General features: G+C 42.3%; 2 protein-coding genes across 8 annotated transcripts in view; one reads left to right on the forward strand and one right to left on the reverse strand.

Annotated features, from left to right (window-relative positions):
- Positions 1-40: 40 nt before the first annotated feature.
- Positions 41-22095, reverse strand: part of LOC105454606 (spectrin beta chain) — a 32471-nt gene continuing 10416 nt past the window's right edge. The window contains exons 1-13 of one of the 7 annotated variants that reach the window (XM_011697328.1): positions 16019-21390; positions 15665-15853; positions 9028-14934; positions 8850-8941; positions 8663-8767; positions 8309-8451; positions 8187-8233; positions 7563-7616; positions 6450-6563; positions 4471-4617; positions 3348-3615; positions 3080-3262; positions 41-1057 (exon numbers count right to left, since the gene is read on the reverse strand). In XM_011697328.1, coding sequence (XP_011695630.1) covers positions 1054-1057; positions 3080-3262; positions 3348-3615; positions 4471-4617; positions 6450-6563; positions 7563-7616; positions 8187-8233; positions 8309-8451; positions 8663-8767; positions 8850-8941; positions 9028-14934; positions 15665-15800 — 7200 coding nt within the window. In that variant the 5' untranslated portion in view covers positions 15801-15853; positions 16019-21390 and the 3' untranslated portion in view covers positions 41-1053. Of the gene's footprint in view, positions 1058-3079; positions 3263-3347; positions 3616-4470; positions 4618-6449; positions 7417-7562; positions 7617-8186; positions 8234-8308; positions 8452-8662; positions 8768-8849; positions 8942-9027; positions 14935-15664; positions 15854-16018; positions 21391-22095 lie in introns of those variants that run through there. The other 6 variants (XM_011697327.1, XM_011697329.1, XM_011697331.1 and 3 more) reach the window with 6 other exon arrangements.
- LOC105454607 (peroxiredoxin-2-like) lies at positions 5021-6417 on the forward strand. Its single transcript, XM_011697335.1, has 2 exons — positions 5021-5588; positions 5829-6417. The coding sequence occupies exons 1-2, from the start codon at positions 5339-5341 to the stop codon at positions 6209-6211; spliced, it is 633 nt and encodes a 210-aa protein (XP_011695637.1). The 5' UTR covers positions 5021-5338; the 3' UTR covers positions 6212-6417.

Below are 22095 nucleotides of genomic sequence, written 5' to 3' on the forward strand. Positions count from 1 at the left end.
GGGGGTAGGAGAGGGAGGATAAGGGGGAAACTCTCTCTTGTTAGTCGTTACATTTTCTTTATAATTCTTCAATGCGGTATTCCCTTAGGGCGCTGCATATTTAACAATTTGTTAAAAGCTATAGTTTATATATAATATTATGTCCCAAGTTAGTGTGGCTCTTAAAATATATGGCAGTCATCCGAACGCAAACAGACACGTTTGCAGGAAAAGAAGTCAAGTAAAATACTGCGGTGCGATAATATGATAATGAAAGCGATATATCCTAAGCGATCAACACGGCTGGAATCGTTCTCGCCCTCCTTTCAGTATTGTCGGAGATTATATCTGCACTGTAACACGAGAACTCGCGCGAAATGCAGTCAAATGCATCGAGAGACGTTAAAAATCTGAACTCATCGTATAGAATTATAAAAAGAAATCATCGTAAATCATGGACTAAGATATATCTCCTCCAATCTACGTTCTTCGCAGACTCATCAACAAGATCGAGCTCGTCTTCTATCGAATAACGTTATTTGGAAAAAAAAAAAAAAAAAAACAAGATTGCTGAATGTAAAGACATTGCAGCAACTTATAAAATACTTTGTACCACAAAGAAGACATCATTTGTTTCATCGTTTTCCGCGACAAGGAAATGATCGTGCATCTTAATACGTGTCAATATACGTAAAATGTAATAAAATTAAATCCCGTGTGAAAAGTCTGATCACGCTAACGTGGGACATGAAAAAATGTCGCTTGTTCTTCAACTAGCAATATTGCAAAGTGTCCAAAAAATTCATTGAAGAACTAAATTTAATTAGACTTTCAATAGCCTACACTTGTAAATATCAACATATAACCGTTAAATATCTCCGTATCTTCGAAAGTAGGCGTTTTCAAAGACCCGTTCAATCCGTCCTTCAATTCATTTCATAACACCGTGGCCGTGTCTTCTAATTTTATATTAGCGTTGCTTTAACCATGTAGAGCGACGAAACATTTTCTCACAAACATGATGTTGTGCAGACGCATTACGAGCGGCTTTACACCGTACTTCACTGCTCCAGTTTAGCTGAAAATTAGTAAACGTGAAAGGTGATAATTATTTTATCATTAGGACAACCAATAATTGTCACTTCCAATTACTGTTCTTGTCTTACAATTTAGTAATAATCATATGTACGCCGAGGTGACAAGAGAAAGGATATATAATACTGTAGGAAATCAAAATCCTCGTGGATCACATTAAAATACGTTTTACAATTTCTCAAGATATTTAATGAGTTGCGTTAAATGAAGTTTAGTATTAGCAAAAAATTTCAATTAAGACAAATCGCAATAATTGACAATAAATCATCGCTCAAAACTTGAAAGTAAGTCCGTTATACTTTTTCTACTTATTGCAGCTTATGCATTTTATACACTATTGTTATTTATGGAATACATTATGTTACAAAAAAAAAAAGGATGCTACCATACATAAGAATTTTCAACGCATCGTAAACACAATTATATACCGCTTAAAACTAATATATAAAAATAGCAAATATTCCGTCTTTAAGGAGTCACATATTGTGCAATATGTGTCTCGCACGCGTCTGAAGGTAGACGCGCGGACGATTCGGTTACCTCTACGATAAAAGTTCCTGGGAATATTCTGATAGCAGAAAAAGCGTGAAGAGTAAAATGACGATGTCAGAAGCGGGTGGTCGAACATAGCTACAATATAGAATTTGACAATGATACACAATATAATCTGAGAGTATCTACATAACATACCATCTTATGCGAAATAAAAAAAAGTATTCAAAATAAAAGCAGATAGATATATAATATATATATATATGTATGCGTATTAAAAAGCGCCTATTTACGTAGATTTCGAACGATGTAGTGCAGAGAACAATTGCGTTTCACATGTCTGTCGTTACTGCAAGAGAATCTCAAGTGGTAGACTCTCTGCAGAAATTTACATCAACGTAGAATCTTTTCGACTACATCTTATTCCTGTATCGCTCAAGCACTTTATTGCGAGATACTCGTTGGCTAAATATTTGTTCGTAGCGAAACACAGAAAGCTCTACACACATCCAAATCCTCTCGATTCAGAAAAATTTTACTTAATCATTCCGCATTCACAATTGGAAGAACATTCCCGTTATATTTTCCAGAAGCTAATCACAACGAAAGATCAAATGAAAAAAGGAAAAACAATTGGAATGATGGCCGAATTATAATCGTGCAATAGTGTACGACGGTAGAATGATCTAGAGGGTTGTGTGTGCGACTCACCGCATTTCTAAATGTTGTTCCAATTGTGTACTGTTTTCATACGTTCATTGGTTTCGCTTTCTACTTTTTGGCTTTTCTAAAATATGATAAATGCAACATGATCGAATGCGATAGGAGAACGACGAATGGAATTTCGTGTGGTGTGGAGTGAGGGCGCGAATATCTTCTCGAATCATTGACTTACGAGATTTACGAGATGATCGTCCGTCACTCGTGAATGATACAATGACGATGAATAATGTTCTCTACGACAACCAAATAAAACATTGGCTGTCGTATCGTTTAATGATTAATTGAAAATAATATTTCAAAACAGAATAGTTGAAGAGAAAGATAGGTTATTTCGAGAGAAGAGACATTAGTGTTGTAAGATGGAACATGAGGAATGTTGTTAGAGGGAAGTAAAGTGAGATGGAAGATGATAAACGCGTATGTTTTTTTTTTATTGCTAACAGAATATTCTCTGTCAATTTCATCGGGACGTGTTCAAAAGGATGAAGCAAGATAATAATAACAAAATAACAGGCACCTTATATACAAGAGTACACGTCTTGACTTGAAACGCTGCAAAACTTAATACAATTCGTAATATAAATATTCGCAACATTTGTCAGATAGATGTCAATTAGATTTAAAATTTTATTACGGCATAAGAGAGAATATTTTATTTGTCAACATTGTAAAATTTTTTTACATAATTTAATTCGCTTAAAATTCTTACGCTCAGTTCAAATATCCATATTATCTTAAAATTCTCGTGTATACGATATTGCAATAGCAAGATTTCCCAATGAACACTTACTTTTTCTTGAGAGTGAAGAAACTACGCCGCTTAGTTTCGGCTTGTGTCGGGGCTGGCAAGGTGTGGGCCCTGGATGTGCTTGCACCCGATGTTCCTTGCGCCGCTTGATTCAGCGCGGACACCCAGTCATTCATTTCGGTGTCGTCTTTGGCCTGGAACAGGAAGTCGGATCCGCTTTGCGACCTATAAAAAGAAAAGGCAGTTCACGACGGTGTCTATATCAATGTCGCGGAATGCGCGTAATATACATATAATATCGAGCACTGACTTGACTCGGAAGACATGTTTCTTCTTAGTGTAATCACTCGCTACGGTAATAGTCGCGCCTCGTAGATCAAGAGGTGCCTCTCCTTTGTACGATTGATCGGGCGAGGATTTGTACGACTTCTGATCTTTATATACACATAAGCTCTGTCCGCGTATGACCATGTAGACCTTGTCCCAGGAGCGATTGGACGCCTTCTTCGTCGTGCTTTCCCACTCGTGCTTCCGCTGCAACGGCCCCTCGAACTCGTCGTCGCTCGGACTTCGTGGCTCTGGAAAAGGTAAACGGGTTTTCACGATCTGCTTGATGAGGAGTAATTATTTGCTAAAAACAAATTCGGATGTATTATGAACTATGTATGTTGTATGAGAGAAACTGCATCTCTTGCTTCGGATGAACGACAAAGCTGCAAATAATCAGTGACATATTAATATATTTGGGGATTAATCGCAACACGCATTCGATAGAATACACCGTCCAGTTGTAAGAATTCTATCGATTTTACCAATTTCTCATTATTCTAATTTAGGAAATGCTTAATTTGTTTGAATTTTCCAACAAGCCATATTTATGTTTATAACAGCACTTGAAACACAAAAACAAGCCCCAATTACTCATTCCTTTATTTGTTAGGCGTAATGCATAAATGACAATTTAATTCCAAGTCTTCCCATTATATAACATATAATCAGCTGCAGCTGTCTTCTTGAATATACAACAGATAAGTGATTGTTAAATCCTATGTAACCAAAACAAGGTTGATTAGTAAAGAGATTAAATGTCGGGTTCCCTCTAATCTCAGCTTTCACCTAAACAACACATTCTGACAATAATTTAGAATTCCGCGAACGTGAATTCTAAATCATGTTAGCGCAGATATTTCCGATTTTCTCGAGCAGACATCGTTTAGATGTCAGATATTATAAATTGGACCAACCATTACTGGATCAACCATTACTGGACCAACCGTTTTCATACTTCGAGCTGTAAATATACGCAAAATTGGAGTAGAACCGCACGAGCGATTGAGTGACAAAAGTAAAAAAAAATAAAAAAAATGGCATACGAGTGAACGTGTAAGTGTAATAACTGCCGACCGTGTAAGTATCTTTTCTCATTCACTCACCAGGAATACTGTGCTCATCATCACTCACGCCACTGCGATCTAAACTCGGCGACTTGGCGGACTTTCTCCAGCGGAAGCTCCTGAACGGTGACTTGCTGCGGCTTCGTTCCTTACGCCTTGCAGCCTCGGAGCCGCTGCCTTTCGGAGCTTTACGACGTACGCAACACACATAACGTTCATTAGCTTACTTACTTTTGGTACCCTAGCTTGTAGCAGAGATTTTTGTATCAGGTAAACAATTTGCCTCTAATAGTCCTTATATCCACACGTGTTATGCGTTACTTTTTCCATGCCTTCTAACTACATACAGAGAATGTACGGAGAATACGAGGATACAGACATGCAAACATGCTCATGCGTAAGATGCCAGATGAGCAATGCACGCTTGTTAAACTGTATGTAACAAGTAGGAGGTACACCTCGTGTTTATCACATCATAATATTTAATATTAATAGCTGCATTAATTTAAAATATAATTATATTTACGTATAAATATTTCATTGATAGTTATACGTATATATTATAGCAAATGTATTTATTTTAATTTATATAAATATATATTAAATATTAAGTTTAAAAATTTTTTTGAGGATTCAACGTGTGCTCATTTTTCTAAATGTATAAATACTTGCCATTGAATAATAAAATTACTATTTATTTTCTACGACGACACTTCTCGTGAACGGTGAAGTCTGACGATGAACGAAAATAAAGTCGATCGTAAAAAGTTTCGTATATCCGCCTTTGACGACATACTCAAAGGTATCCGCGATCGCGACAATTTGCAACTTAAGGGCGAGGAGTATCTAATCTTGAAGGAATGATGGTGGCGGTACGCTCGAGTGTAATGAAAATAACACGTTCGCGATGAACTCTTGTTGTGAAGAAAGGTCAGAGACGTCGCTCCCACCGCTAGTGCAATTAATACCAGCGGTGTCACGACCCGCGCCACCCTGGTCGGCCGACGCGATAATCGATCTGAAGATGCAGGAACTGTCGTCGCAGCATTTCGCGGGGAAATACCTGGTACTTCTCTTCTACCCGTGCGACTTCTCATTTATGTGCCCCACTGAACTTATCCAATTTAGCGACCGCATCGCCGAATTCCGAGCTCTCGGTACGAAGTTACATTTTTTTCTTCCCCGTTAACGACGCTACAAATACGATTTTCAACGACAAAATCGATAAAGGGTACTTAAAAAAAAAAAAAAAGATGATTCGTCGAACAAACGTTTACAAAGAAAATGGAGTTATTTTACATTATGTAAATTAATTGTGCTTCGTTCCGAGGTTTTATATTTACGATAACGTTTTCTCTCATGTCTTACCGTTAATTCTCACGTTTTAATATTATTAGGCTCGGAGGTAGTAGCAGTCTCGACGGATTCCAAATTCTCGCACTTCGCGTGGGTGACGACCCCGCGTAAACAAGGGGGCTTGGGCGAAATGAAGATACCGCTGCTCGCCGACAAGAGCCATCAGATAACGCGGGACTACGGCGTGTTGAACGAGAGGGAGGGGTACGCGTACAGGGCCCTGTTCGTTATAGACAGACAGCAGATTATACGCCACGTGACGATAAACGACGACGATCTGCCGCGATCGGTGGACGAGGTGTTGCGGGTCGTAAAAGCTTGTTGCTTCGTGGATGAGAACGGCAGTCTGTGTCCTTACGGGCCGCTGCCGGCGAAGAACGCCTTCGGAAAACAACCAGACTATTTTGGCACTTATTATACTTGATCTCGATCACGCGTCAATTTGCCATTCCTGGGATACCTCAGTCGTGATAAATGTAATTTTTTCGTTAACTACACGGTTTACATTCAATTAAGTGAACGAGCTCGTTCAAGGCTCGAAATGATCTTGAACAATCACTCACGGTAATAAACGTGGCAGCTGAGTGGCGGGATGTATGTATTAATAAATGACCTTTCGACACACACGTAGCTACGAGATTTGAGTATTTGCGAACACTTACTTGTCGGCGTGCGGGTACCGTGCGGCGGCGGCGGTGGTTTCACATACGTCGCCACGACAGGCTGAGCCCCATCTCCTTCCCGGAAAGACAGCTGCCTAGGTCTTTGTGCATGCACTACACCACACCAATCACAAAAATCATGCTATGTATTACTTGGATAACACATCGTTTGTTAAATGCGTCGCACATATCCGTCACGGTTATACCAGTGCTATATACCACTTAACTACTCAATTGCTGTGATTGTGAGCGTAAAAGCACAACTAGAAGTTAATCACGAGTTCAGTGATTTTTTTTTTATTCACATAATGGTATGACCGTCCGAATATTTCGAGCAAATCTTATACAATATGTACACAAACGACAGAATCCAATTTCATGCCTCTCTAATAGTTTCTAAATCGATGAGACGATTTCATAAATGTGCTTACCTTCCATTAATGTATTTAGGCGTTATATTTCAATCGTGCGATAGAGGCGAGGGATGATGAGATAGTATAGTTAACAAATGTTTACCTACCAGATGAATGAAATAGTTCGCGAGAGATTAGTATGACCAGAAATTGTGACTACTATTTAAAATTTCGCTTGAATTTTCGCATTTCATCATACCAAATTGTTACACGTGGTTTCACACATGTGTGCGTGCCAAATATTTAAAATGTTCGATAAATTGTTTTTTTCGTAACGTGACCGATGTCAGGCGACAGAAGGGACATCTCCCCGGCAGAATAACGGGCCATCACCTGCTAGAGAAAAAGTTAATGGAAGCAAACAGTGATTTATGCGGGCGAGAGCGATAGGTGCGACGTAAATACGCTGAAAGATGTAAGATTATTGCGACATATGTGACTTAACGCCAAATTCCGTGAAACGTGAAATCTGAAGAACAAAGCTGTCGTTAAGTACTGCTACGAAGGCGTGACTTGATCATCCGTCCATCACCAGTTTGTGAAATTATGGGAACCTATACACAGGACATGATTCACTCGAGACTATGGTGGTTCGAAAGAGTTGCGGAAGAATTAAAAAGGTATAGTCAGTATAGACGACAGATACTCTAATATAGAAGAGGTCACGCTTTGACAAATTTCATATCCGCGTAACACTCACCTTCTTTGGGCTTGTCTTGCTGTGGTGTACGTGTAGAAGCCTTGCGATGTGCCGCTGTGGTTCGTGCATTCCGTGCCGCATTATGGGTGCATTTCGGAAGGGGAAAAACGAGATGACGTGGACGACGGATTTGAAATACGGATCGGAATAAGTTTCGGCGTGGGTGGGAAAAGGCAAAAATAAACGTGCTGTTAGCGATGTCACATGCTTATCCAGACAAACCGTATTCGTAAATACGTAAGTCGTCAAGAGTTGAATTTTACGTCAAAAGCAAGATTCCTCGCTGTATCGCGATTATTAGTCATGAAGAAGTGAAACGTTACTTTTGTTCCGCTTTTTCTCTTTCGATTCACAATATTACTACCAATCGCAATCATTACTACGCCAAAGTCCATAGACATACAAACACGAAAATATAATTCTATTAGGAAAAAAAGCACTCGATCATTATATACTCTAAACAATATGCGTGTGTTATACACCGGTTATTCTATATCAACATCTTCAAATAGAATGCAAAACCGTAGACAGAATTAGAAGATGCGGTAAGTACCGAGAAAAATTGTATATCACAGTTTCGATTAGTAAAACCCAAAACATATCCATTATATACAATTATATTACCGTGTTCCTCATCTCCTACTCCACTTGTTGCCCCATCAGTTTCAGCTCTGCAATAAAGAAAATTCATTCATAAAATCGCGTATAACGTCGCGGCACAGATTGTAAGATACTGACGACATTACCTTTCGCTAGGTGGTTCATCTGGACTAGTAACGGGCGTCGCCTTGGCCAAACGTGCAGCCTCCGCCGCTGCCGCCTCTTCCTTTTTACGTCTTTCTTCTTCCTCCCTTTCTTGTTCTCGTCGCTTTAGTTCTTTCAACTCGAACTGCATTAAGAACACGAAAATTATTTATTTCTACACGCTAAACCATATTCTATTATTTTATAAATTGCCTCAATTTATGATATAATGGAACTAAAAATATTATCTTATTGCGAAAGATTTACGTATTTAAATGATAAATAATACACAATAGAAATACGATCTTTCTTATTATAATATTATTTAGTCATAGATCTCCCGTAGAATTACTTACAGTAGTAAGTCGATGCAAGGCACTAAACCTTTCTTCTTGGGCAGCTGCCGACTTTTCGAAAGCCTCGTGTTTCTTGATTAAATTCTCAACTTCGTCGATAGTATGCTGTGGAAAATAACAAGTTTTTTTAAAGAAAGATTCAATTAAAAATTCTCGTGCTTGCAATATTTGTATAATATTTACTTACACCAAGCTCCTGGCTCATGAGATATGGCTCTTGAGCGATTAACCATGCTTCAGCAACCGCCGCATCTCGGGCAAATTGATAGACTTCCAAAACTGCAGCAAAACGTAAGTAAGCGAGTATTAAATACAATATATATCATACGACCAGAATACACAAAACATTTTTTTTTTTTACTTACTGAGTTGCAAATTCTCCCAACGTTCCTCCCATCGGTGTAACAATGCATTCCTGTGATCGGTCAATGCCGCCAGTTTCTCCTTTATCTGCACGCTGGCATAATGATTCCTAGCTAACAGGTCTTTTCCGAGATTAATACACGCCATTAAATTATCCTCCCTGGCGTCGATCTCCGCCTTCAAGCTCTGATGGTTGTTCATCAGTAATTCGACGCCGGCGACGTCGCGCGGTTTCTCGGACGTGTTCATCTGGCGCACCACGTCGTCCATCCAGATCATCAGGGTCCTGACCATATTGAAGAATCGGAAGAGATCGCCGGTGTCCTCCAATTTCATTCGTCTGCCCTCGCATAACGATTGCAAATTGTTCCACGCCGCTACGACCTCGGCCTCGCGATTCGTGATCTCTCGCGCCTTGTCGCCCGCGTAACTCGCCTGCAACTTGGCGGATTCCTCCTCGATTTGCGACACTTGATTCTGCAACGTGGACAGGTCCTGAATAAAGTTGGCATGTTTACGTTGGAGGGCGGACACCGAGCCGGCGTCGCGACCCAACTCGTCAGACATGGCGTTTTGTTTCTCCAGGATTCTGCCGAGAACATCCTTGCAATCGTGGAAGAATTTGTGCAACTCGCGACTGGCCACCAGCATCTGCGTGCGCGTCTCGATCAGCTCCAGCAGGTCCTGCCAGACCTCGTTCAAGCCGTCCTTCCACTCGGCGATCGTCGCCGCGTCAGAATGCCCGGTGGCGATGAGAGAGTCGGCGATGCCGTTGACAGCCTCCACTCGCTCGGAACCGATCGCCTCGGTATCGCGCGCGAACTCCTTGAATCTCTCCCACAATAGCGTGACGTGATCGTAATCCTGGCCCAACTCGTGACTGCCGGCGACCAATTCTCTCTCCTGGATCCATTGTTCGAGGTCGTCGACTTCTCGATTCAGCATGAACAATTGGAGTGCCTCGTCCAGTTTGGCGCGTCGTTCGCCAGCCAGGTCCTTCAAACCGGCGTACAGTTTGTCCACCTGCGACTGTTTCACGGCGATCTGATCGGCCAGCGGGTGTTGATCGTTTATCAGCTGCCTGGCGGTCTCGCCTAATTGACGGATCGTCTCCGCGTAATCTTCAACCGCATGTTCGAGCGACTCGTGCTTCTTCATCAGGTTCTGGGCAGAGATCTCGTCCTTGCCACGATCCTCGACCATCATGTACAGCTCCTGCTCGCTCATCCACGACTCGGCCTCGGTAGCGTCGAAGAAGTACTGCTGCGCCTTCTCGTTCTGCAGTAGATGCTTGTTTCTGTCATCGACTGCGTCCTTCAATTCACGCCACTTCTCCGTCAATTCGGGTATCAGTTTCTGGAACTCGGGGCTGTCCTCGTGTCTTTCGTCAATCAGCTTCTGTCCGTTATTGCACACCAAATTGATTCTCGGTTCGTGATTCTCAATTTCCGTGCGCAACGACTGGTTCTTCTTCTTCAACATGTGAACGTTAAACAGCGAGTTTCCGTACTCGGTGCTAGTTGCCTGAGGCATCTTCTCTGCTATCCACAGCTTCTCATCCTCGACGTCGCGTCGGAATTGGAAGGCCTCTTTCTTCTTCTCGAGGTGCCGTTGACGATCGATGAGCGGCGCCTTAAGCTGGGCGAATCTCTGAGCGACCTTCTCCTTCTTGAACTTGATCTCCTCCATTTTGTCGTCGGGTACTGTGCGTTGCAAGTGTTCTGCCTGTTTGTCCAGCTCGGTAACCTGTTTCGCTTTCACCGCCATTTGGGTCTCGATCATCTGTTGCTTCTGCATCAATATGTTGACGGACGCCAGATCGGAACCGGTGTCGGTACTTTCTATCTGCTTCTCTAACTCGTTCATCCAGGAATCGATGTCGTCACAGGTCTGGTGTATCAATACCTCGCGGTTCGAATCGAACAATCGCTCGCCTTTGTCATGAGTCGTGGTCTCCAGTTCGATAAATTGTTCCGCCAATTCGGTTACCTTCGGCTTGATAATCTCGGCTAGATCCGGCTTCTGTAGAATCAATTCGTCCGCGGCCTGCTGCAATTGCTGTAGGCGGTCTTTGTTACTAGCGATTTCCGCTTCGAACGCTTGGTGACGGGTCCACTTGCTGTGAATAGTCTTCGCGCTTCTGTACGTTTCGTCTTGAGCAGTGATATGTTTCTCCTGTACCCATTCACCGAGTTCCTCGCAATCTTGCAGGAACATCTGCAGCTGAAGCTGGTCCTTGAGTTTTTCCATAAGTAGATTGGCCTTGTCGCGATTAATTTGCCGACGCTCGTTGATGTTCTCGGCCTTCTTCTTCACCTTATCGGCCGCGAAGTGTCCCTCGTCAACCAAACGTCCGGCAAACTGTACGACCGAATTGATTTTCTCGTCGTTGGCATCCATGGTGGTCATAAAGGCCTCGTGTCGCTTGATCATGTGTTCCGCTTGCTCGAAGTTCGCCGGCGTTTCGTCCTTGGCAAGAATGTGCTCCTGCTGCGATAGGAGCACCTCCGCTTGTCGCGCGTCTCGATCGAATACCTGTAGATTCAGGGAGTTTGACAGTAAGTTCTGACGATTCACCCACATCTGATGCAACTCCTCCCAGCCCATCTTTAGTGCGTTCAATCTCTCGCGCAAGAACATGTACTGCGTATCACCGTCGCCGGCTTCCGTCGTCAGCCGCTCGCCATACTCCATCATCTTCTGGTAGTCGTCGGTGTAATTGTCGATCTCCTCCTTGATATTTTGATGCTGCGTAAGCAGCTTCTCGGCGTCGGCAAGGCTGGTCGGCGTGTCCTCGCTGGCAACGTCAGTCTGCGTTTTCGTGAGCCATGTCTGGAAGTGATCGAGATCGCGCAAGAATCGGTGCAAGTCACCGGCTTCCTCGAGCTTGGCATCGCGCTCTTTCAACATCTGCGTCAGCTGCTCCCAAATCAAATGAATCTGCGTGATTCTTTCGCGTATCATCGCAGCCTCCTCTGGATGATCCTTCTGTATGACTTCCGCCTCCTTCTCCAGAGCATCTAATTTGGCTTGGATGGCCGCCAAATCGCGCTCCATACCGCTCAGTCTGCGCTGCAGCGTCATCACGCCAGTCAGATCCATCTCCAAACTGTCGGTCTGCTGTAAGATTCGCTTTTTGTCCTCGATCCAGGACACGGTCTCCCGACACTCGATGTGGAACGTTTGCACACCATGTGCGGAGTTTAATTCCTCGCGTTTACCCTCCGCCTTCTCACGCAGCTCGGCCCACTTCTGGTTCAACTCGTTCTGTCGTGCGATTATCTGTTCAGAGTTCGGATGTTCAACGTGCAACAACTGTCTAGCCAATTGATTAACCACAGCGACGCGGGATGCATTCGCGTTCATCTCTTTCTCGAAACCGTTATAGCGGTGTTTCATGATCTCGACATCTTCAATATCCTTGGCGGGCACCATTGTATCCAGCATCCTATTCTTCTCGCCGATCCACTGTTCAACTCCGTCGGTCTCGCTGAACACCTTGTACAACGACAGAGCGTCTAGCAGTCTCTGCTTACGCAACTTGGCCAGCTCGAGGAGCTCCTTGTACCTGTTATCTATCGAAGACAATCTCTCCAGAACTTCCGGCGATTTGGCATCCTGCTCGCCCAACGTAGACGCCTGCTGATGAAGTTGATCGATAGTAGTGGCATAGTTCTTAAGCTCGTCCGTTACATCTTTGTGTTTCTTCAATAGCGATTGCACGTTTGCCTCGTCTCTGCCGACATCCTCCGACGAGACGAGTCGCAAAGTATCCAGCATCCAGATGTCTATGTCGTCCGCGTCTGCGAAAAGCTGATGATAGTCGACAGCCTCTTCGAGTCGCTTTCTTCTGAAAGCCGCCAAATCCAACAGATGATTCCACATAGCGAGTATCTCCTGAAGTCTCTCCTGAATACGATCGGAGCCGAAGTGTTGTTGTCGGACTAGCTCGTCGCCAACTGCTGCAACCGACATAAACTGCGGTTCGTGCGACTGTATCTCGTTCTCTAATGCCTTGTGTTTGGACAGCAGCAGGTTGATGGTAGTCAAGTCGTGACCGATGTCACCCGTGGATACGATCTGTTCCTTCTCCTTTATCCAATTCTCCTCGTCGGCCATATCCCAATAGAATTGCCAGAGTTTCCGAGATTCCTCGAGCCTGGTGCGACGCTCGATCGCTAAACGCACCAACTCGGCGTACGCGTTCTCCAATTGTTGCACGCGCTCGACGATGATGGCCGGATCGCACGGTCGATAGCCTTCTTCATGCTCTAAGAATCTCTGCCTCTGCTGAACGACGGCCTTGACTCTCTCGCCGAGCACATTGATATCCGCTTCGACGAGAGAGTGCTTCTGCAACAGATCCTCCACGCCCATCAGATGCTTGCCGTAATCGTCCGTCAATAGTCGCAGCTTAATCTCCTCCATGCTGTCCAATATGTACAACATCTCCTGGAAGTTCTGCTGCAGCTGTAAGGATAATTCCAGCCGCATCCGCCTGGCGCGCAGCAATTCCAGAAGATAATTCCACAATCGCAGCACGTTGTCCTTGCGAGCATTGATACGCTCAATGTCGTGATAATTCTCCGCTTCGAGCTCCTGCGACACCGCCATGACGGCCTGCACACGTTCCTCATAGGCGAAGATGTCAGTCTCTATAGCTTCGTGCTTCTTTGCGGCGGCTTCCACGGCAGCGAGATCAAAGCCGAAGTTATCCTGCGATACCAATCGCTGATTTTCCGACAGCCATGTCTCGCGCATGCTAGCCTTACGATTAAATCTAGCTGCCAATTGCTCCAATTTCTCTTGCCGAATCAGTTCCTCGCGCAAGGCCAATTCCCGTTCGTGTTCAGCCTTTTCCAATCTCTCCCATGCCTTGTTGATGTCGGATATCATCTTACCCTCTTTGGGCGTGTAGGGCTTCTGATTGTTTGCCCGCATCTTCGACTGTAGAGTAAACAGCAATACCTCGAGATTACCCTTTTCGACAAATTTGGGCGGTTTTTCTACCGTGCGATAATTCGAGAATTGCGAAAGTTGTGATTGAACGCCCACTAGGGAATTCGCGAACCTGCGGTCGCCGAGCGCCTCTATCGTGGCCTCGATCCAGCGCAGCAGATCGCTGGTGAGGCTCTCGTACTCGTGTATCATACGATCGTTCTCCATCGCAATACCGACCACTTTGCCGATTCTCTTACCTTGCACGGTCTCCTGTTTCATCTTCGAGAAATAGTGATAATACGTGACGACATACGTTATGATGGACTTTTCGTCTGGATGATCGACGAAGATATCCTCGGCGTCCAGTAGCTTCGTGAGGCCGAGCTTGTCCTCCGCGACGTTAAAGGCATTGTTGAGATTGTAAATGGCGTTCGACTTGGACAGCTTGTCGAACTGAATCAGATCCGGACGGTGCTTGTGTATGATCGCGTTGAACGCCAAACCGTCCCGCCACGACGTCGTGAAATTTCTTACGTTCACATTGTGATAACCCGCGGTCTTCATTTGACACCATAATAATAACGCGTCCTTGGCGGACTTGGTCTCCTGATTGTCCGTCTCTTCGATCGTGATGTCCTGAATCTGGAATCGCAGGATTATCGTCCAGATGAGACCCAAGCTCAGACGTGGATTCCCGTCAACGATGTCGTGAGAACCCATGTTCTCCAGATGTACTCTCTGCTCGCGTAGGAATTGCAGTGCCTTCTCCACGTTTTCCAGGCAGTGGATGCGCATCTTGCCCTTGGTAGGGCGCGGCAAACGCTCACCCGACAAGATCTCTAACAGCCTTATCAGCATCTTGCCGTCTCGCAGATCGACGTACAGATCGCCGATTCGGCACGAACATCGGACTAAGTGGGAGTTGACCCATTTCTGGAAGGTCTTCTTTTGCACTAATTCACGCTCACCTGGTGAAGAAGATCACACGAAAGCGGTCTCAATGAATCGTTAATAAACACCCATTAATGTATGCTAATTTTAAAATTGATTTTAGAGATATAGCTAAATCTAGTATCCGATAGACAATAATTTAATTAAATTAATAGATAGGCTTTGAAATCTTTAAATAATTAAGATAGAGTTTTTTTACCTCGGAGATCAAACACGACTTTATCATAATTCATTCTTAAAGTTAATAAACTGTAATTCTGATATTTATTATATTTTCACTTGCACAAATGATCAACATTATTTTAATCTATCCAATTAATTGTTTAATAAGTTTAACTTTATATAATATTCAATATATGTATGGTACATTCAACGATAGCTATACACTTCGTACTTTCTTACGTACTTCAACTACTTTCAATCTAATCTGAAAAGCAACTGTTAGAAACTTATGAAGTTATCGAATTCTTAAAATGATTATCTGAAAAGGATGTGGTTGTTTGATAATCCTAACCGTTATACAATTTTCTAAAAACAATTCACACAATGCCCCAGTATCGCCATTCATTACTATTACAGAATAGTATTACAAAGCCGAGCTTTAAGTATTCATTACAGAATTGATAAAAACAAAAATCACACTATTATCTTTACAAAAAAAATAATAATTGTAAAAGACGTAAAAGATAATTATAACAAAAAATATATATATATAAAGCAAAAAAGAAAATCGATAGAATTTCGTACCAGCTAACGCCTTGATACGTGAGCGTTCGAAAAGTCTCGAACTCGAGTTTCCCCCGTCGTATTCGTACTCGTCGACAATCTCTTGTTGTAGCGTGGGGTCCCAACCCCCGCGCACCACCGAGATGTCGGTCGTCATTTTGTCAATCAGACCAACAGCTCACTTCTGCCGAACCCTTAAAAAGGGTGCACCTGAAAACGATATCGTAAATTTGTTAGTGCACGGAATCGGAGAAATTTTTGAAAAAAAATTTATATATTCTTTCTTTTCTCTCTCATTATAATATATATATATATATAAAATATATTTTATTTATGTTATATAGAATATGTAATATTTATATTATAAATTTTTACAAGATCACGTCTCCATTCGTTTCATCACGCGATCCAGATTCTGAATTAAAGGGCTATTAATGCTTAACGCCAAATATTTTTCGCAGTCCTTTACATACACGTTACATAATTTAGATGTAGAAGATATTCAGCGTTGAATATCTAACAGTAAGACCTTCAACCGCGCGCCTAGAAAACGCGGCACCACGCATAAAATGCAAACGAGAGGACGTAAGTAATAATCATAAAAATTTCTTCTTTTTTGCTACCCACGCGGCGTAATGGTAAGTAACGCGATGTACGGAACGTGTCTTGGCAAGCTACGGTCAGCGCGCGTCAATCTACGCGTACAGATAAGAATTGCAGAGTAATCTTATCTTCTTGCACGGCGGGTCTAACGATTAATAATTGGGTAAATAGAAGGGACTTCGAAAGAGATGTTACGCAACACTATTCGATAACAAGGCACGATTGCGCGCGCCTACGTACAATGTTAGTCCTTCATTCATCTTTCCCTTCAATTTCGTTAGTTTAAAATACATTTCTCGTGCACATCTCTTCTCATCAACGGTCCAATCGCAACGTAGGTATAATAATAATAATAATTTGTTCTTCACATCATAAAAATTGTATCTTTAGTATCTGAAGGTAAATACTGATAAATCGGCTTTCGAGAAGCGCTGCAATAAATAAACTTCTATGCCTGTTTTACATGGGATTGATCCGTGTAATAAATCTATAAATTCTCTGCGTCACATCTATTGTTGGAGCACTTAATAAAGGCACATTTCCTTAAATCAACACCCACAAGTCGCATTATCGTACAGAGTCCCGCGATAACCAGAACTGTGGCTTTTTTCCCCCATTTATTTCTACACGAGAGTCATCTCCTTTTCGATCGTATTGTTTTTACCGTGGGACATTATAATTTAAACTCTATGCAATGGTGGTGTACAAAAAAAAAACACCGGCGAGAAATGTCGTGTTGCAATCGTTGTTCCTATAGTCGGAGAATCCATCTCCGTTTTTCTTTCCATTATTTTTTTCATCCATATGCTCGTATTCCTCGAATCGTCCCGATACCGCCAACTAATTGCATCGCTCCTATCGCCGAGCTCGCCGGATATCAAGGAGGTGGCAACGTTCTGTTAACGCCCGTAGAGTACACGGCTCTAGGTACACATACGTGCGCTCATTTAATAGATAGCATTACCGCGCGCTTGCCTCCGCGTGGGAGACGCGGCCGCCTCGCTCGCCACGACGATTACATCACGCGAATGATGTCACACACGCGAAATATACACATCGGCATCGGCGTCGCACCGGACCCCGCAGGAAGGTGACTTGACGAAAAGGTAGACACGCTCGCCGGCATTGGCGTAACGTGTCGACTTACGACACGGGATCGCGCTTGCATACACGATAAGCTTGGAGCACGTGCCAAGCAGACTTTGAATGTTCTACACGTAGATAAATACGAGAAACGAAGATCGATACAAAAAAAAAATGGAATCGATTCTCTTTTTCCATCTCTTTACGTCATTGAAAAGATTTGCGAAGAGTATCTGAGGTCTAGAAACGTAGATTTATGCTAATGTGATAAATATTTATTAAATTATCTAAATAATTTATCGAATAGTAGTCTAATTTATAAAAATTTGTTAAAAAACGATGTAAGAAATTACATGAATAACAGATGTAAAAATCGGGCGATTTATAACTGAAATTTGTATTTCTATTTAAGTATACAATATATTGTATGATTTTTACTCGTGCTGTGTTCGCATAATTATTTTGCATATTCGCTGCAGTGTATAGCAAAATGCAGTACGCGAAATATAATGGCACTCGTCCTGTAATTTAAATGCATGCGAGTTTTTATGGCAGAAGGAGGAAATCGTTCCTTTTAGATCTGTGATTGAAGATCAAAAAATATCTTCTATATTCGCCTTCACATTACAATTAACATGTGTACATATATGCATATATGGAGGAAATGGAAATATATGATCAGAAACGGATTCTCTGTGAATATAAACATCAATTAACACCAATAAGCATTAATTACGTAATCGTGTTCTCTCTTGTAAACTCACGCAAGGATCAGCGTCACCAATGTGATTCAACATTAAAAACAGACCGGCATAATGAAGGGTGACGCCTGATTAACCGCGTTGTCTAATTTACGACGATCCATCGCGGACGACGTTTACTGATGAATACCGATAACACGACGAACAGTTGCAGCTGCAGCTGCACGAGCGAGCGATATCGACTTTTCTTTTTTATCTTTAAACAGACCAAATGTCACAGGTAAAGTAACACGGCAGGTATTGTCGCGGACGTTCGGGCGCGCGAGAAGCTCAAGGAAAACCGGAGTAAACCGATATAGTGATCTAATGATGAAAACGACAAATTGAGAGGAGCAGCTTCATGATAAAATCGTCCGGTGCGCAAACATGATTACGTCATCCTATACTGGACTTAAAGACGCACTGTTCACAAAAATTACACGAGCGAGTGTAAAAAATCACGCGACTTATAAGTGTGTGTATGTATTTTTTATATTTTTTTACACAATTTTCCTGCAGCGCGTCACAATTTTTATTATCCATTACGTAACCTTGCTGGTCGGCATTTTCAATTAACAAGCGTCCTCGAGGCTTATCGTCGCGCATAAAGACGCCAATGGAATTACCGCTTGCTGTCACGAATTTATTATTATATACCTGACAAATTATATCTGGGGGGAAGGAAAGGAAGGAGGCAGAAGCGGTGTAATCGGTATTTTGCACACAAGACTCTAATCCTCTCTCGAATCGTTAATAATACCGGCGTGAAGCGACAGATCGATCGCTTCGCGACGAGATCGACGTGTTCTCCCCGAGCGACGTCGAAAGCCTGGTGGAACGCGCGCATGAATGGCATTCTTAAATGTCTGGACAGTCACTTACGTTGAATTAAGAGCAATTACACGAGTGCCGTCATACTTAATGGCCAACGTAGTGGGAACGTACATACAGATTAATGCCTTCGTATCTAGTGGGCGGGATGAGATGAATCACAAAGTGAATGACTCGATAATCGAGGAAGGTTAAGTTTACTGGTGGCACTTTCTAAAGTCTGGTCGCCGAGAAAAGCAGGACGTACTCCCGAAACCTCTTTTTTCAAAAAGAGTTTACGCGAACATGAATGATTTCCAAACGGAATTTTATTTTCATAAAATAAGAAATAATTTAATTTATTTTTAAAAAATTAAAATTATTAAATAATTGAAAATTAATTGATTAAAATATTAAGTACACATCAGACATGCATGTGTTAGAAAAAAACTGGAAATAAAAAATAATGAAACAATAATCTCCTTCATTAAGTTTCAAAGATATAGACTTCATATGCAGCAACGACTGTTTATTATTATAGGTTTTCCACTCAACAATTATGATAGCAATAGTATTTTTAATAACGCAGGTTATTATATGTCTGACTACCATTTTTTTAAAGAGTCGCTCTTTTTGAAGTTGAGTTATAGATTGGAAAAAAAGGTGCAAAGATTAATAACGTTTTTTTTTTTCGAACAAATTACGTTTAGTGTGTATGTGCCGTCACGAAGAGCTCTCTGTTGAACTCGATAAAGTACGGTAGAGTAAGAAGTGAAAATGGAAAACAAGAAGCTCATTGTGCACCGGAACGAGAACAGCCGGTCTCTGTATGTATGCACCGCGAGTCCCCACACTGCAGCTTGGGGGTTCCACGAAGCAGGATCCTGTTGTTTAAATACATCCAGCTCCTTCTGCAGCTTTCTCTCGTTATACAGGCAAAAAGATTTCTTCAATTCTCTCGATAACGGTTGCGTGACCTCTATGCTACTAGCATTATCTCTTAAACGATAGTTCTCGGTTTTTCGTTTACTGAGAAACTTTTTAAAAATGATTTGAACCGCATATAATCACTTTTCAAATGCCACACTATTCATTTATACAATACAGACATTTAAATGCTTATATATCACGAAAACACAAAATCGATATCATCTACGTAGTTAGTTATTTATAATTAGCCATACACTCTCGTCAGCTCTTCTAAATCTATATCCTAAAATATCCCTATCTCAAAATCATCTCTAATCACCTCCATCTCAAAATTATCTTACGTGATTTACAAAGGAATAGAGTTTATGAAGAGTATTTACAAGTGTCGCAACCTTAACGATATAGGTTTGTTGCGGCTGCGGAACGAAATCGCGCACAGATAAGCGTAACGTCGACCTCTTCGGCGGTCTATCTTCAGGTCGGCTCAAGACGAGATACTCAACGGAACCACGTTTCGTCATCTAATCATGCGAATTAAATCGCGCTTTTGTGCCCAAGTTCGATGGCGCCTCCTTCACCGCAAAAAAAGATCCGATATAGGTATAAGCGAACCACCGCACCGTCTCGTCGCAACGCCGAAGGTAAGATGAACACGGCGCGCACACACACAGGCGCGCACGGGCACATACACAGAGCCAGGATTATTGATTTTCCACCGGAGTCACCGTGGCGCCGGTGTCCGCGGCGAACACACGTCGAGAGTACCTGCATAAGGTGAAGGGAGCAGGGCAGGTAAATACCCTGCGTTTTGAACCCTGCCTTTAACCCTGGAGCCTCTGTCCTGGGCTGCTCGAAATCGAATTCCCTCCGCGCCCCGAACGCGACAATTTATCACTCCGAATACGAGATTTCCTCCGCGTCCCTCGAGATCGTTAGAGCCAAGCTTTAATCGTCAATAATATGGCATTCAATGGAGTGATAGGGTGAAGTGCCTAATAATATCCTTTGAATTATCTGATCTTCGTCAGTTGTACGTTGTATAGAGAAGACAGCGCGATCATACAACAGTTAGTCATATAATAGTACTTAATATTACGTTAGCGAAATTTGGTAGCGTGTCAATCACAGAAGATACTTGCAATAACGTGCAAATAGTTTAGATAATAACGTATCTAAGCGTGAAAATATAAATAACGAATACATATTTACTGTTATTATCGCGAATTGTTCTTAATTATAATTAAGTCTCATTTATTATTAGGACACCAAGAAAAATCGTTAACGCACTACGAATCATCGCTGTAGACAAATCGACGACGCGACTCGCATCGTATCACTCAGGGAAATGTTTCACCTATAGGATTGTAAATATTACACTTAAATTATATCACTGTTTTTTTTTGTATCTGCTAAAAAATTGTCTGTCATACGTAGAATTTATAGCAGCAATATTCTAAGAATATATACAAGAAAACATAGATCTCATAACTAAATATGATTAGAGTCTGGACTGATTAAACGTCATAGAAGAACTTTCTTGCTAAATGTGACAAATAGTTCAAGTATAATTTCTGTTTCTGTTATCTATATTGATCAAATACAAAACATATATGACATCGCAGTGTTTATACTAATCCGTTTTAGCTCATTTTTCGTACCTAAATAATTCTCGCTATAATTGCAAGATTACTTTTTTCAGTGTATGCCTTATACGTATACCTATTAATCGGCGAGATTAATTTGATTTACTCGATTCTTTCAATCGAATCGCTCCCAAGAAGGTTTCTGCCGTTTATCAGTTCGAAAACCATTATAAAAATCGACGAAACGTGCGATAGCAAGTTTAACAACTGGGAGTAATCGTTTTGCAATTACTCCCAGTTGCTTCAATGCGGCTGATCGTTTCGACGTTTATCGCCCGACGAACTTGCCGTCGTGGGTCGAGTCTTGGGGAGCTAAAATCACCACGGGCTGTAGGCGCGATGTAAAAGATGCAATCGCAGAAATCGCCGTTACACAGCGATTGTATTCTTCTTCGAAACGATTCCTTGCCGCAGTAGGCAGCGGCCTTTTACCGGCGGGTAAGAATCGCGGAGGTGTGAAGCGGGTAAACGCCCTTACGATGACCCAGTTTTCCCGGCAACATACCCGCCTCCCCCCCCCCTCCGAAGCTGCAAGCTCCATTCCGCTAACGAGATTTCGAGAGTCGATGCTCGGATTCGAACTTTAGAGACTGTCACATCGACGTGATTCGTTTGATTCGTTTCAATCTCGCACGACTGGCCT

This window comes from Wasmannia auropunctata, unplaced genomic scaffold (genome assembly GCF_000956235.1).
Source record: "Wasmannia auropunctata unplaced genomic scaffold, wasmannia.A_1.0 LD335980.1, whole genome shotgun sequence".
Taxonomy (NCBI): Eukaryota; Metazoa; Arthropoda; class Insecta; order Hymenoptera; family Formicidae; genus Wasmannia; species Wasmannia auropunctata.

Bases quoted from the DNA above. Each gene is read 5' to 3' on its own strand.
- LOC105454607 (XM_011697335.1), top strand. From the start codon at position 5,339: ATGAACTCTTGTTGTGAAGAAAGGTCAGAGACGTCGCTCCCACCGCTA. The intron at 5,589-5,828 runs GTACGAAGTTAC...TAATATTATTAG, and splicing joins CGCCGAATTCCGAGCTCTCG to GCTCGGAGGTAGTAGCAGTC.